Here is a 17,066-nt window from a genome sequence, read left to right on the forward strand (position 1 = left end):
TTTTGGTTTTTTTTTAAAGAAATATGTACACACATAAGACAAATATGTTTCAGAAATCATGATGCAATGTCTAATTAATGTGTTATTTATGATTATGGGGGAAAGGGGGGCTAGACTGCATTAAAAAAAATCAAGAAATACATCAATGTATAAATTATAAGAGATCCACACTGGCTGGTTGGCTGGGCTGAATACGGATATTTCCCCTTACCACTTCCCTTACAAAAATTCTGATTCTATTATCACCTCAGTAGCCGTGATACAAACTCCTTCCATTACCAGGCATTTTGTGAAGTAACACAAGATCCTGCAAAAACGTCCCTTGGAACCCACATAGCAAATCTGCCATACCGAAACAGCACTAACTCCCATAACTAAAACAGCAGCAATCCCATTTGTGAAAAAAGAAACACTGCAAATGCTACATCAGGTCCTAGAACTATTAGACATTTACAGATTATTATTGTTATTTATATTGAGCTAGTAGGTGTACACAGTGCTTCATAGACACACAAAATAGTCTCTGTTTCTCAAAGCTTACAATCTAATCAAGACAGACAGGAAACAGACAAAATATATAGAGGTGGGAAGGTCTTTGAGTTAAAACAGTGGGGCCAGCTGCAAACACAATAAGAAGTATACAAGAGACAGTCTCTACTCCCAGGAGCTTACAATCTAGTCAAGGCAGACAGACATGACAAATAAATATTTGGGGAAAATGAGGAAAGGAATTTAACATCTCCAAGGCGGATAAATAAGTGCAGTTTAATTGAAGACAGGGACCATTTTATCTCACTGATAGGCACTCTGTGAAGCAAGATAAAGCTTTGAAAAAACCCCCACACTTCTTGCATATGTAGCACACCTCCTACTGGGAAAACTGAACAAACTGGACTGCTACGGATCCCTACACAGAAACTACATGTCAGTAGAACCTCTCCTCGGTCACACATGCAGAACACAGACTGAGGGACCACAAATTAGAAGTAGAAATCTGCAAAAACTGAACTCTTCTTTGCTATGCCATTCATTCCGACCTCACCCCTCCTCTCCTGTTTTTTTGCAGCTGCTTGGGAGATGAGAGAGGAAACAATAAGAGGGGAAGGGCTGGAGTAGGGAGCAGAGTTGCTCTTCTGTATTGTGTGGGCTCCAGCCTCATCTCCTCCCTTCCTGTCCCATGCACCACAGGCTAAACCTTGGGAACAAAACTGAAAGCCCAGCTCCTGTCAAAGGTGTAGAGAAAAGAGTCAAATCACACAAAAACCCCCAAACAAACAATAAAACCTAAACCACCAAAATAAATACATCTATGGTGCAAAGCAGTACTTGGAATGGTTATTTGTGAAGACAAAGGGGGTCATTCTCTAACACTATCGCACGCGTAAAGGGACTTTTCATGTGCGACAGCTAGCTCAGGGTGGAGTCGGGGCAGAGTTGGCCCTGGAAGAGGAGTCGGGGCGGCACCGGGGGCCAACGCTGCAGACACTTCGCTGGCAGCGAAAGGTAAGATTCCTTATCGCCGCCAGTTTCACGCCGAATAACTACACCTTTTATAGTGTAGCTATTCGGCACGAAAGCCGGCAGCGATCGCACCGCAGAGGTGCGGTCCCTGCCGGCTATCGCAGGACCGTCCCCCGCTTCACCCCGCCCCCCTGTTACCGCCGGACCTTAGAGAATCCGGGCCAAAGTGATTAAAAGCACCCATGGCTCTGCGAGTTTATGTGGTTGTCAGGACTTGTTTTGCTTTGACTGCAGCTGCTCTTTGCTGCCCCTGCTCTGCCCAGAGGCTCCCGGGTAAGGATGGCCTCGTCTTCCTAATGATTAAGCCAGCCCAGTCTAGTGCCATCATTTTTTGATATCAATCAAAACACACTCCAGGAACTCCTGCCCTCCATTCGGCTAAAAGTGCACACACTAGTGTGCAAATTATGCAAACCCATGCATGTTTTCAGCCAAAGTGAAGGGAATTTTCAGATAGCTATTTACTGGGTAAATGACTGACATATTGCCCTCAGTCAGGCCAATGCAATACCGTACGCTCAGCCTAGCAGACAGGTTAACCCGCGGTTGGAAGCCTTCCCTTAAGCCTAACATTGTAACAGTTCTTTCATTTAGCCCAATAGACTAAATGACCGACCCAGCCACGGTATATCCATACGTTCTCATTCTCCAGTTGATTCTGTCCTTTATTTCCTGGCTACTCTAGCCCCCAAGTTCTATCTCCCTGTTATTTGTATCTGCGCTTCGGCCTTCCTGTTATATGGTTATGTTTCAGTTAACCCCTAGTTTTTATGTAAACTGGCCTGATATGAAGCTTGTCATGAAGTTCGGTATAGAAAAATGTTAAATAAATAAATAAATAAATATCCATAACTCCGGATGCAATAAGGGGATCAGCGCATCCAAAATGCATGTACAAACCAGGGCATAGCTGATAGCGCTCATCACATGTAAATGCTATGTTGATGAGGCTATTAGCTAGTACCCCCCAATGTAAAATTAACCATGCACCTGACGCACACATTTTAACCCTCAAAAATTAAGCCAACCGCAATGCTGATGTTAGGTCTTGAGGAGAAGGCCCGGCGTGACCAGGTGTACATACCTTGCACGGTGCAGCATACCCGGGAGAGGTGGTGAGCCGGCAGCAGCAGGAGAGCCATGGGGCTGCTGGCAGCCAAAAAAGCAGAGAGGCTGCATCAGATATTTTGAAATATTTTGTTGCTGTTTGGGAAATTTTGTATATTCTATTCATTGACTGTTTGAAATGTTCTTTTTATGAATATGATCTTACTATTATGTGTTTTTTATTGCATATGTGACCGAGGTGAAGTATTTTGCTGGCATGTAATTTCTGTGTAGGAATCCCTAGCAGCCTGGTTTCCTAATAAGAGTTTTATTGGTGTTCTAGGGCCTGATGTAATGTGTGCAGTGTTGCCTTTTCATAGATAAAGTTGTTAGGGTTGTTTTGGTATGAGAGGATTATTATATTGCAATGGTAATTCTATTTGTTCATGACTTTCTGAGGGCCAAGCTCACACCCAGCAAGTGTTACAAAATGTCTAATTTCATAGGAGTTCCAAGTGTCTTTTTTGCAGAGTTTTCTGGTTGGCACCACAGGAGTGCATGTAAATATAATATGCATGTTGTAAGTGTTATTTTTGCCTCAGTAGACTGTACTTTTGAATGTTCTTTTTCATGTACAATTTATTATAAATGCATAATTTAATTGTGTGTGTCTGTAAAGGATGTGGTGTGTGTGTGTGTGTGTAAGGATGTAAGGTTTGCCTAGGGTACCTAATTCACTTCCTTATCCATGGGTTCTGGGGGGGTGTGTGTGTGTTAGTTTAAAAAAATATAGATTGCAGGACGGAGCTGGGCTTTATTTGATGGGCTTGGGACAGGCACGGAATGAATTGGGGGAAGAGGGCAGCAAAAAGCTAGCACCGGCCCTGTTAAGGAGCCCCAAAAGTTGAACAGAAAAGCAGAAAATACACACGTGTTAGGAAAGCGGGTGCTGTTTTTCCCGCGTGGATATTGCATTGGCCTGAAAGTCAACCAACAAGCTGTAGGCAATACAAAGTCGATTTTCAGCCATTATGCAGCTCAGCTAGTTAGCCAGCTGAATACCCCTGGCTGTCCTAAAGATAGTTATACTGAACAATAACAGTTCATCAATAAAAATTATTTTATTTTACATATGCACACAATCACTGTGCACGAAATTAATGAAATGCCATGGTGTACATTAATATATAAACGAGAGACCCCAAAAGAATTTTTGTTGATGAACTGTTATAGTTCAGTATAACTTGCGCCACACATTCTTTTACTGCGATTTCTCTATATGTGAGTGCTTTTCACTCTGCCCTCCTCTTGTCCTAAAGATAGGACAGGTCTGTGGAATACCTCCCATCCGCCCACTTATCCAGCTGAACAATCGCTGATATCCTGGTTTTAAATTATCCATCTAAATGGCTTTTGAATATCTTTTTATCAGACTAACCTGATACATGTCTGACTAGCTTTCAAGTTACATCCCTTCAGCTGGACAGTGCTAGTCACAGACGTAAAATGGATTCAGCAATGGCGGAATAGAAATGCTATAAAATAAATACATAAGATCTCTCTTTCAGGACATAGCAAACCTTTCATGTTCTATCACTAACAAGGCAGGCTTTTATTAGTAAGATATGCAGAACTCAAGGAGGAGGGGGTTAATGTGCTCCATTAATGATAAAGCAGTTTGTATGTGAGTGAGGCGCCATCTCCTGTGGGGACTTTACTTTTCTCTGACTCTGAAAGCTATTTCCCTTTTCTCCTCAGGGAGTTCTATTTATTCTCTTACTGTTCAAAGACTGCAGACACTTAAAATCTAAGAAGTCTGTTAATGAACTGGTTTCAGTACTTGTTACTAATTCCTCCAATATTGTCCTGCGGATTAAAAGCTAACTGGATATTGTTCATTTACATCCTATACTGTTTTATAGATAAAAAGGAGTTGTAGTCCCACTGATTCCTTACTAAAGAAAGCAAAATAAAGTGGGATACCTTGTATTGCAACAGCATATAAGACTTATTACAGACGTTTTTGGGAGCTGCACAAAGGGCTTTTGACAGGTTCATAAGCTAATGTAATAGTAGTCCACCACAATGCTAAACCTATTTTGCTCTTAGTAACTAATAACTAACTTTGTATCTGATGAAGTAGGCACTGTCTTTGAAAACTCATGCTTCAATAAATTGGTTAGTCTATAAGGTGCCACCCAATTTCTATAATTCTTTTAATACTTAAGCGGTCATTTTTCAATTTGCAATGGGCCATTATCGCTTGCATGCTGGATTGAAAATGTAAATTAGGGAAAAGGGAGGAGTTTGGGTGGGGTTTAGGCGGGGCTAAGGAAATTTAGGGGCCTGTAGCGCTGCGGGCGATAATGTATCGCACATTAGCGCTGGAAATAACTACAACTATTTATTGGTGCTATGGGGGCGATAGTGTGCAGCAGGCCCACTACCGTGGTGGGTGAAAACGCACCACTGCGATGTGGCTGCCTGCTCACTATCACCCCGCCCCTTTTTTTCCTATGGCGGATCATTTCGCTATAATAAATCTTCCAGTAATTTTGTGCCTATCTATACCTGACCTCTGTTTCTTGTACCTCAGCATCTCCCCCATCGTTTCTGAGATCCAGGGAGCCCTCTCATGTTACCAGAACCTTGATATGCAAGATATGCAAGATATCAAGAAGCTTGCTGGTCCTTAACACTGCCAGGGTGATAATATGCAGGGAATGGCTATCTCTGCAAATCCTATACTGTAAAGCATCCCTTGGAACCAGAATTGTGGGATCCTTTTCCCTAGTCACTGTGATTATTTATTTTGAAAATGTACAGACCACACTATCAGAATTACTAGGTGGTTTACAATATTACATTCATAATTTTAAAATACAATACATACATACTAAGTTTTAATAATCATCAATAAAGCATACAAACTAATAAACAACATAACAAATAATAAAAGTAAAATAAAAATACATGAGCACTGAGAGCCTGAGTACTTTCTATATATAAATAACTAGCGGTACCCGGCCACGCGTTGCAGTGGCAGAGTCAGGTTCTTTACCCTCCCTCCCCCTTCCTCATTTACCTCAGTCACTCATCCTCCTCCCCCTTGGTCTCTCACCCCCCCTTCCCCTCCCCTGTCCCCACTCCAACTCTCTCCCCTCACACTCACCTCTCTCCTCATTCTCCCTCCCCTGACACTCACTCCCCCCTCATTCTCCCTCCCCTCACTGTCACCTCTCCCCACCTACTGCCTACCCTTCAGATCAGAAAACCTTTGTCTTTCTATTTCTGTGGGAACCCCCCCACCCCAAACCCCCCCAATCACAACCCTTTAAATCAAATAATAACCCCCCACCCTCCTGCCCCCTCCCAAGACCTGGGAAATTAAAATTGTTGGTGCTACATGTGGTCTGTCCCTGGGCGTCTGTGCGCGTTATGTAGCCAAATAGGGGAGTGCCTAACCAAATTTGCACTTCCAAATTTGTTTTGTGGTCTGGGGAGGGCTATTTTGGTGCGTTCCCGAGATCGTGCAAGTTTAGTGTATGTATTTGTGTGTGAACCTCCCCCTTCCTCCAAAAAACAACCCTATGAGAAAAGTTCTCTTAAACTAACCACCCCACACTCTCCTGCCCCTCCCCCCCAGCCCTGCGAAAAACAGTAGCCCCCCTGCCCCCCCCCCGAGTTGCTGAATGAATGAAACCTGCCCCCCTCGTGACCCCTCCCCAAGATGTTCGCAATAAATTCATTACCACCCCCCACCCTCCAGACCCCCCTGAGACCTGATAAAAAATGTCAGCCGGTGGAGCGGGCGTTCAGGAGCGGTCCGGGAGTGATGTATTGGCGTTGGTCCGTCGGCTGCGGGCACTGAAACGGGTTCAGACGGCCCTTTGCACTTACTATGTCAGTGGGGTGGAGCAATGGCAGCAGTAGGTCCTCTGACATAGTAAGGGCAAAGGTCCACCGGCTGCCAGTCCTGAAAATGGTGCCGAGGGTCCCTCGCCCTTACTATGTCACGTGGGCTACTGCCGCCATTGGTGTCCCCGAGTGGCATAGTAAGGGAAAGGGCCGTCGGCGCCATGTTGATTGCTGGCAGCCGATGGCCGTAGTGCAGGAGATGTGTCCTGGACCGGTCCTGGCCCCCCTCTGGAGCCTCCCGGACTTCTGTCAGGTTTTGTGTGTGTTGTGAGGGCCTGGGAAGTAAATAAATTTGGCATGTGTGTGGGGGGTGTGAGGAGGGTGGTTTTGTGTGTGTTGGGAGGCTGTGGGAAGTAAATCAATTTGGCATGTGTGTGGGGGGTGTGAGGAGGGTGGTTTTGTGTGTGTTGGGAGGCTGTGGGAAGTAAATCAATTTGGCATGTGTGTGTGGGGGGTGTGAGGAGGGTGGTGGGTGTATTTTATCTGTAAAGGAAATAGTTATCTTCTGGCAAAAAAAGTGTGCAAATGTGTTAAAATGGAAGTGAAACGTGGACCTGGACTGGCGAAATGATTAGTGTAGCGTGTGTTAGTGTAAGGTGTAACAGATGGCGCTTACGTCCAGCAGATGTTGCTGTTTTCTCGAAACAATTTTTAAACCTATTTTACCTGTCACAGGGGTGACATATCTGTAATGTAAGTACAGAAGAACCTTCCTCTATGTGAAATGAAGGTTGTGTCCAAATTTGAAAGCAATCGGTTCAGTGGTTTCTGAGATTAGCGATTTTGTCCACACTATTTAACATTTTTATTTATATAGATATATAAATCAAAGCACTGGGATACCCAGTTCAGTTTCTCTCTATCCTCCATCTCGGTCCTGGAACCAGAGTGCCTTCCCCCTCCCAAAAAAAAACACCTCTCTCTGGTAGCCTCAGGTTCAAGGACAGCTTGCTCTCTTCTGACCCGAAACTGGGGGACCTCTGGTTTTCTGTTGGGCCAAAAGAACCCGTCTCTCTAGTCGCCTCAGACTGAGAAACCCCTAACTTTCTGCTGAGCCAGGGACACCCCCACACCGCCCCACTTGCTCCCAGAGTCCGGGACGTCCCATCTCGCTACACAGGGACTACTTCCCGTGATAGCGGATGTGGCCTTGGAGGCCGGCGGCACGTTGTCTTGCGGAGTAATTGCTTAGTGGTGAATCGGTTCCTAAAGTAACAAAAAAAAATAAATAAATAAAATAAAGGAGTAAAAGAAGCTAAAAAGCCAGGCCTGAGCCCTCAGAAACCGAGACCGGAACCGGAACCAGCGCGTGCACGCGGAGCCCACGGATAGTCCCGCGAGAGAGAGCGTGAGCTGACGGCGGACAGAGCCGGGCCGGAGACCTGAGAGAGGACGGAGTAGAGAGCAGAGGGATACCCGGGAAGAAACCGGGCCGGGAGCCGAGGGGTACCCGAGATAGGACCGGGAGGATTGCTGAGGGGTACCCGGGATAGGACCGGGCCGAGCCGAGAGAGATCCAGAAAGGACCGGGCTGGTGACCTGGGACAGAGCCGGGCCAGGAGCCAAGGAGAAAGCGCGCTTGGACCGCGGTGGAGGCCGACTCTCGCCGACAGCACCCAGGAAATCACGGGCTCCTGCCCGGGGGAGATGGAGCCGGGCCCGGCGCCCTGCTGGGCCCTCCGAGACCCCCCGGCCCTGCGGAAAAGGGACGGGAAGCCGCAAGCCTGAGGGCTCCCTGGCATAAGGCACTTACTACTCCCCAGAACCCGACATCACTAACTGCTTTAAAGCCGAGGGAGAAAACACCATCGGCAGTCCTGCGGGGAAAGGCATGCTGACATCGAACTAAGCCATCCCCTGGCAGCTCTTCCAAACCGGGAAGAAAGGACAGAAGAAAGCCCTCCATTTGCACCTCAGCTATGCTTTGTCACTCGTGAGGATTTATCATAAGCCCCGGTCTTCCAGTCTAGAAAATCCATTCTCCCATCTTTTAATTGTGCACCGGGAGACTTACACTTTTGCTATTCCTATAACTCCACGGGGTTTGAAATCAAACTGAATAATTAGTATTTTTTATTGGAGACCTTTCTTGGAGAAGAACTAGATCTGAAACTTTTGAGGCTTTGAGATTTGTATTAAAATGCAAATTGGATAAATAAGATTCTTGCCAGGGGCCCAATGAGTGGCATACAGTCTGCAGTCACGGACAGGTCAGTATGGTCAGCTTTTAGGAGTCTGTGCTTTCTGTCCACACTAATTCGTCATAATGTGTTACTTTATTCCTAACAAAATGGGCTATGATCAATTACAAAGTATTAAGGTTGACAGTCTGGAAGGGAATTCAGTGTGGATAACATCCTGTGGTTTCTTGATGTTGACATACTGTTCCAGATTAACCTTTAATTCCTGAGAAAAAAAAATAACTGGAAAACCAATACATTCACAACTGAAACAGTCTTGATATGGAGGGCAGGGAGCCATTATTCTAGCCCTAAAAAATGGAATGTTAAAACCAGCCAATCAACAATTGGATTCAAAAGACATTAACTGGCAATAAAAGGCTGCTGAATCTTGCCACTAAGATCGTGATTCACTAAGGCCTTTTTTCTTATTCTTTTGTCTATGTGAAATATCCTGATGAAGCAGACCCTAAGGTGGCAATTTATGAAGCTAATGCCATTTTTTTTTCAAAGTTTAGTTTAATTCTTTTTTCTAATAGTGCATTTAGCAAAGCATGTTATCAGATAGTTCCCCTTGCTGTATTATTTCATGCCTTCACCAGCAGTTTGTAACCATCTATCAGTGCAGGCAATTATTTGATAAGGCCCTACTGCCAAAATAATGGAGATAATTGTAATGTTAATATACCTGGAAAGGAGACACACAGTTCTGAAGGCATAATCCTGTACCAGATGTGTGAGCATCACTTTCTGTTCCAGACTATGCATTCATTTCTATTACTAGAGAATAGTTCACAGCCAGTAAAGTATGAATGCGCTAATTTAAGTTTTAGCCAACCCAGTTTCAATCCTTAAGGGTTGCAAACAGGTCTGGTTTTCAGGATATCCAAAACCAGTGTTCATGCAATATCTTAACCTAGTTCATAAATCAAACATATTATCTTGCAGTCCATTACCAGTATTTACGGCATTCTGTGAGCATATGGTGTACTCTGAGGAAGCTGCATCTCTGCTCTGAAACATGTGAGAGGTATCTTCAGTGGCTGCAATAACTAACTGTCCAGATACTTAATTATTTTATTTGATTATGGTCTTGGTTCTGGGTATTAATGGTACCCTAGGATTTATAATGAGTTCACCATAGCGCCTTTTCTTGTACTAGATCTGTCAGAACTGGGAACTTTTTTGCTTGTGCTTTTTTGCTAGTGAAATGTTCATTGACAGTCTCTAACACCACCTGTCAGACGTCATTTATTTGTGTGGCGTGCAAAACCTGTGTCGTTCTTCTTTCCCATTCATTGGCTGTTCTTATACTGATTTGTATAAGAAGTTATGAATGAGGTGGCTTCTTTATCAAATCTCTTTATATTTAGATCGCCATAAAAGTGAATAAAAACCTGACAGATTCCAAAGTTGTCTTGCTAAGTCTGTTTCTCATGTGTTTTAATTGGTTGGAGGGAAGGTGAGAAAATGTATGGGAATTTTAAAAGACTAAGGGTTGTAGTCTCAAAGCTGGAATGTCTTATTGGAGATTTACTGCTTAGTTGGTTAGGTACCTGAATCCAGACTTATCCTAGATTTTTTTTTTTCCCAAAAGCACAGAAATGTGAGAAATCTGAAAAGTCTGGTCAGGTTTTTAACAAGATCTTTGGAGACCTTTTGGCATAATCTCTGTGCTTTGAGGTTTCTGTATACTGTTTCAGAACCTATTGATTCCGGTACTCTGAGGTTTGCTAAGATTCTTATAGTTGTCCTCTGTATTGGATTATCTATCTCAGTAATGAAGTTTGTTGCTCATGTCTGTATAAGTTTAATTAGAATCAGGTAGTATGGGAAAAGTTTCAATTATTTTAGTTTCATTTTCAAGTCAGTCTTAGTTAAGATGCTTATTATTGCCGGAAGTGGTTATATCTCCCATCAGATGTGGTTCTTTTAAAAGAAAGCGTCTCCTCCTTGGTCATATTTGAGTGAACTGTAAAAAGATTTACAGAACTGCACACCTTCCTTAAATACTTGTGGTTGCTCTCAAGAATGAAACCTGCTATCATACATTTGTGAGCTAAAGTCCTTTCACTTAATCTAAAAGTTGAGATGTTTCACTCCTTATCTACCCCCCAGTGGCACTACTTGACATCCAGCCTTATAGTAATTTTTTTTTCTTCTTTGTCGCTCTTCTTTTTGTGAAGTATCTGGGAACATATAGAACCTGAAATGAATCAAATTACACTTGGATACATGATTTTTAGGTTTGTGTTTTATAATTTGAATTCTGTCATGAGTGTGAGGTGGAATATTTGATTTTATTGGCTTGGCATAATTTTATTTATAGCAAGCAGAGTTAGGAAATGCTGTTTAGTTAGTATCATTCCTAAGAGAAAGCCTTTCCCCATCTTTATTTTTTAATATTAAGATTTCTACTACTTGATCTGTTGACTAAACATTGGAATTGGGTTTGCCTTGGACCTAAAGATGTCCTTGCACTTGATGGACAGATACTAAGAGAATGGAGTCTTTCTGCTTGAAATAAACAGGTCCTGAGTTGATACGGTCTAATCATGTTTCCTGATGTTATCCTGTTGGCACAAAATGATGTTGGGGACATAAGAGTGGGGTTTCAGATTTGTTATTAAATGCTAAACTTTTGAAATGTATGCAGTTGCCAAAAGCGTTTGTGGTACAACCAAAACACTATTGCTATGTAGAATTCATGTTCTGTTACTTGGAATGCTTAGTTTTGTCTAGTTCATCTAGTTAGAGTGAGACAAACTATGGTCTTCTAACCCTTTGGCTAAGTAGTCTAGCTAGAGCAGGTGCAAAATGTTTCAGCCTATAGCCTGTCTCTCCTGCACTAGAAAACCTGAATTCCCACATGCAAAACAGCATGGATAAAGAGAGGGGAGCAGATACACTGACTATAAAGAAGAGAGGTGCATTGCAACCTCTAATCTTAAGATGAACCAGTAAAGGGAATACTCTTAAAACATTAAAGAAATTCAAGATAAGGAAAAGACTTCTGGGATGGAAGATACCCATTTCTAGGTATGTTTCCAGATAGCACTGTTACTTTTAATTTTTTTTCTCTGTTCAAAGATAACTTAATGCTGAACATGTGTAATTCTCAGTGCTGAAAGAACATGGTCAGAAAGTATATCATCCGCCCACCCACTCCATTTCATCATCTCTACCTTGTTTATTATTCTGTCTTTTACTGAGGGTGTGGCTTACAGTTGCTGTCTGTTCCTCCTCAGAGCTAATGTAACATTGCAATAATTTCCTCACTTCTAGCTTACACTAAAGAGTGAGGATGAATTTTTCCATTTTAAAGGTGCCCCACTCAGAAAACGTCACAAACTTGTATTCCTTGCCAACTATTTATTTAGATTTATAACCCACTTAACCTTACAAACATGCCCAAAGAGGGTTAACAATCTAAAAATATAAAATTACAACAAAAAGATTTGACCAATAAAGCACAAAACATCTGAACAGTGTAATATGACTGTGTCTAACCCAACAATTTCTCTGTGGTTTGGTGCAAGAGCTTTATGAGTTTGCAAATTTAGTTTCAGAGTTAACCTGGGGAAAACAGAGGCTTTAAATATCACTGTTATGCAACATGTTTTCTCCCAGATCAAATCTAATTTCTCATTTCACTGGGCCCAATCTGCTGTTAAATTCTTAAGTATTCAGATTACCAACCAGTTCTAACAATTACATAAAACTAATTATCCTCCTTTATTCCATATCCTGGAAATAGACTAACAATCTTGTCCTGTTTCACAATTTCCTTGTTCAGTAGCATAATGGCGATTAAAATGAATCTGTTGTAGAGATCATACGTTTTTCCTAGCTTTGCCAGATGATATGCCCCAGAATCAACTCTGGCAACTGCAGAAATAACTGTTTGCATTCACATGGGCCCTTATACCCTCTAGACTAGTATCAAAGTGTGGTATTTTATTGTAGAAGAAAGGATGGAAAAAAAGCTATTACACATGACAGCTTAAAACTGTTTAATTTAATTTTTGGAACAGTTCTGGTTTGACACGAGTAGTCTCCTCTACCAGACTGTATTTTAGACTAGATTTTATGCTTGCCAAATTGGACATTTGATGATCCTTTCCTCAATTTCACTTTCCAAAGTGGCTGACTTTGCTTTCCAGTCCATTTTCCTTTTTAACCTTCCATAATAATCTCCTTTTCCCACCAGGTTAGCATTTTGAGATATCTTATAGATGGAAAGAGTTAGGGGTTAGCTATATCTTCCATTTATGCATGTAAAGTTGAGTTTTATGCACATAAAATAGGTTTGAAAATTAACCCTTTAAAGAACACAGTACCAATTTAGTTTAGGAAGTTTGTTCTACAAAAGGAAGAGCAAAATTCAGCAACCAATTGAGTCATTGAGAAATAATGTACAGTACATTTCCTTCATACATATTGATAGAAATTCAGTCTTGCAGATATTCCCACTACATATCCTTATTATATTAACATATAGTGAATTTATCTGATACTAAGGCATATTAACCTAGCTGACTTACACATATTTCCCTGATTTACTACATCGTCATTCAAATACTGTATTTATGATTTTAGATAGGAAAAGGTTTTATGATGAACAAAATCTAAGTTTGACCACTGTTATTAAGGATAAGAAATTTGAAAATGTAACAAGGAATTTAGGTTTCCAGATCAATACTGAATTTAATTGCCAAAAACACATTTCAAAGATAGTTAAAGAAGGATATGGGAAGTTAATGATGTTGAAAAGACTTAAACCATTGTTATCACAAGAGAATTTTAGATTAGTATTACAGTCAATGATATTCACAGGACTGGACTATTGCAACGCAATGTTTTTAGGTCTACCGAAAATTGGACTTAGACCTTTACAGATTTTACAAAATATGGCAACACGTATACTGACAGGTACCAAAAGGAAAGAGCACATAACTCCAGTACTAAAAAAGTTACATTGGCTACCGATTGAACAGAGAATAATTTTTAAGGTGCTCTGTATCATCCACAAAATTCTATATGGAGATACAACTGACTGGTTTAATACAACAATAAGATTGCATGTCCCGCAACGAGATTTGAGATCATCCAACAAGGGTCTCCTTACAATTCCAAATATTAAATCGGCCCACTTATGTGAAGTCAGGGAACGAACCATATCAATTGCGGGTCCAAAGCTTTGGAACAAATTACCACCAGATTTGGGAGTGCAACATGATGAAAAACAATTTTGGAAGGATTTAAAGAACTGGTTATTCCGGCAAGCATATACAGAAGAATAGAGGACACAAAAGAATCCATAGGCAATGACAGATTTTGAGAGACTTTAAATATTTCTATTTTTATTTCTTCACTGTTTTTAATCTTTTTAAAGGTAGCATTTTATTCCTATTGATGGTAATTTTTATATTTTTAGATTATAGTTTTTAGTTATTTATAATATTATATGTATTGTTTCTTTCTTCTAACTATTCTTTTGTTGTTATTATTATATTTGAATTTTGTGAACCGTTGAGACGGATTTCTCCATTCAACGGTATATAAAACTGCTTAAATAAGTAAATACGGTTTCCATTCTTCTAGATATATATATGACATGTCCTATTTTAGATTTTCAGACCCTGTGTGATACTTTAGTAGGTAAGATTATTTTCACATATGTAGGTATCACAATTTTAAAGTAAAGTTTATTTAAAATTATACTTTGGGGAAAGTTACACCCTTGGAATTCAAATAACTACATTTTATTATAATCATATACTATAATCGAATTAGTGCTCCTTGTCCATCAGTTTTTTTCTTCTTGTTTGGTTCTCTGACATCCCAGGAAGATGACACCTAATCCAGCCAGTCCCTCATGTCTTATCTCCAAGCGCTGCAACAATTCAAACATCTACCAACCCTAGCAAGAACATCCTCCTAGGTCCATGAGGTCTTACTGGATAATAGCCAGCCACCACTAAACTGATTTCTTGATAGCCTCATGCTGTCGGTCCTCTCCACCTCCAGCTTTTGATCTTGTCCTCTCTCACTCCTCAGTTTCAGTGGCATCTAACTCTTGAATTTGCATCAGGTGCATTTTTTTCGTGCTCGGCATGGGCTATGGAACTAGAGTAGCCTTGCTCAGCCTGGCTTCTCCACTTGACTTGTGTCCAGAAGCGCTGCTGTTTCTTCTACTGTTGCTCACACTTCCTCTGTGCCAGCAAACAGAAGTGGGCAGGAATAGGGAAGAGGAGTATCTGCATGGACTGGGAATGTGTGCTCCAGCTGTGTACCCACACTGACCTACTAACATCAATAGCCCTGGTCAGGGTTTGAATTAATGTACTGGCTCATTAGGAAGTTTCTCAATGGCCTGGTGCAGTAGCTCAATTCTGCACTGAGGTCTTGAACTTGTGTGTGGTCTTTGATAACTAGTTCGCTGACAGCCAGTGGCCGTTTTTTTTACTTTGTGAAGATTTTTTTCCCAAATTTTCTTTCCTTGCTGGACTCTGCTGCCTCTCTTGATCCCTCTTATCCTCTCCTCTTCCCCCTCCAGGTGGCAAGCCTGATGGTTCGATACTCTTACTGGCCCGAGCGACTCAGGTACACTCTGTGGACACTACGGGCCACCCCAGTAGCAGCTGATGTCTTACCTTCCTCCCCAAGCCTGACCGCACTACGTCAGCTTAGATTTTATTTCCATCTTTTTCATGACAGTATAGCAAATGTAGTAACAGAAGAAATGGAATCGTATTTATTGCATTGTAGGGAATACTGTTTGTATCATGTTTGAGTTTTTAAATAAAAAGTTTATTTAAACAGGCATGGAATGTGCAAGTTCCAAAAAGTTCTGTTAAAAATGTAATGAATTTAGAAAAAAAAAATCCAAAGTATTTTGAATTGAGGTTAGCCAAACTGCTAGCATTGTGAGAAATGGAAAGAATCACGGTAAGACGTATGAATACTACCACAAAGCATGGATTTTGATAAGCCTATTTTGATAGTGGTTTAGCAACTAGAATGGTGTAAAACAATGTTAAAATATTTGTAAGATATGTTTCACATTTCCAAATGGATATTAGAACTTAATATATCTCAGCTCTTTGTTTAGTCTTTATTAGATAAGACTAGATACAGAGAAATGAAGGTAAAACATACTGTATTCTGTTCCTTCAGTGTATGCGCACCTTTCATTATATTGACACCTCGTTCATTTTTTCTACGACAACGGCAAGTGCCCTGAAATTGCATCAGTATCTAAACTTGTTTGCTGTTAGAACATAAATTCTGAATTGAATATTCCTAACAGTGTTGGCCCCTGGGAAAGAGACTTCCAAATTAAATTATCTTGCTATCCTTGGGGTGACTGCTGTGGACTATGTGGAATTCAACTGCACAGACTTTATAGAATCATGATATACAATTTTTTACTGTTGATGTGCGAGTTCAGTAAAGCTCAATAAAATATTTATCAACTTTTACTTGTTTGAAGAGGGTTGTGGAGTTTTAGGTGGCATGCCATAGAGGTAAAGCAAGATGACAAAATGTTTTTCAGATACATCCGAGAGAGGTCCAAAGTGGTATAGTGAAATTGAAAAGTGACAAGGATCAATGTGTGGAGAGAGACAAAGAAATGGCGGAAATATTAAACAAATACTTCAGTACGGTGTTCACTAAAGAAGATCCTGGAGAAAGGACTGTTGCTAGTTAACAAGACTGGATGGGGGTGGAGTAGACAAAACTCAGTTTACAGAAGAGAATGGGAAGAGCTAGGAAAATTGAAAGTGGCAAGGCCATAGGGCCTGATGAGGTTCATCCCAGGATAGTGAGGGAGTTCATAGAAGTGCTGGCGGGTCCACTGCATGACCTGTTCAATAGATCCCTGGAAACTGGAGTGGTGCTGAATGACTGGAGAAGAGCGGTGGTGGTCCCACTTCACAAGAGTGGAGCAGAGAGGAGGCTGGAAACTGCAGGCTAGTTAGCCTCACCACAGTGGTGAAAAATGAAAGCAGACTCTGCTGAAGGTAAGGATAGTGAACTATCCAAAGTCAGGAGGATTGCTGGATCCGAGGCAGCATGGATTTACCAGGGGAAGGTCCTGTCAGACAAATCTGATTTTTTTTTTTGATTGAGTGACGAAAGATTTGGATCGAGGAAGAGCGCTCTATGTGATCTACTTGGATTTTAGCAAAGCTTTTGATATGGTCCCACATAGGAGGCTTGTGAATAAAATGAGAAGCTTGGGAGTGCCAAGGTGGTGACATGGATTACAAACTGATTGATGGATAGAGGACAGTATGTGATGGTAAATGGAACCTACTCTGAAGAGAGAATGGTGTTAAGCGGAGTGCCACATGGATCGGTATTGGGACTGGTTCAGTTCAATATTTTTGTGAG

General features: G+C 41.4%; 1 protein-coding gene across 1 annotated transcript in view; it reads left to right on the forward strand.

Annotated features, from left to right (window-relative positions):
• The first annotated feature begins 7,676 nt into the window (after window positions 1-7,676).
• Window positions 7,677-17,066, forward strand: part of ARHGEF12 (Rho guanine nucleotide exchange factor 12) — a 163,791-nt gene continuing 154,401 nt past the window's right edge. The window contains 1 exon segment of the mRNA XM_029572270.1: window positions 7,677-8,696. Coding sequence (XP_029428130.1) covers window positions 8,665-8,696 — 32 coding nt within the window. The 5' untranslated portion in view covers window positions 7,677-8,664.

Source organism: Rhinatrema bivittatum, chromosome 12 (genome assembly GCF_901001135.1).
Source record: "Rhinatrema bivittatum chromosome 12, aRhiBiv1.1, whole genome shotgun sequence".
Taxonomy (NCBI): Eukaryota; Metazoa; Chordata; class Amphibia; order Gymnophiona; family Rhinatrematidae; genus Rhinatrema; species Rhinatrema bivittatum.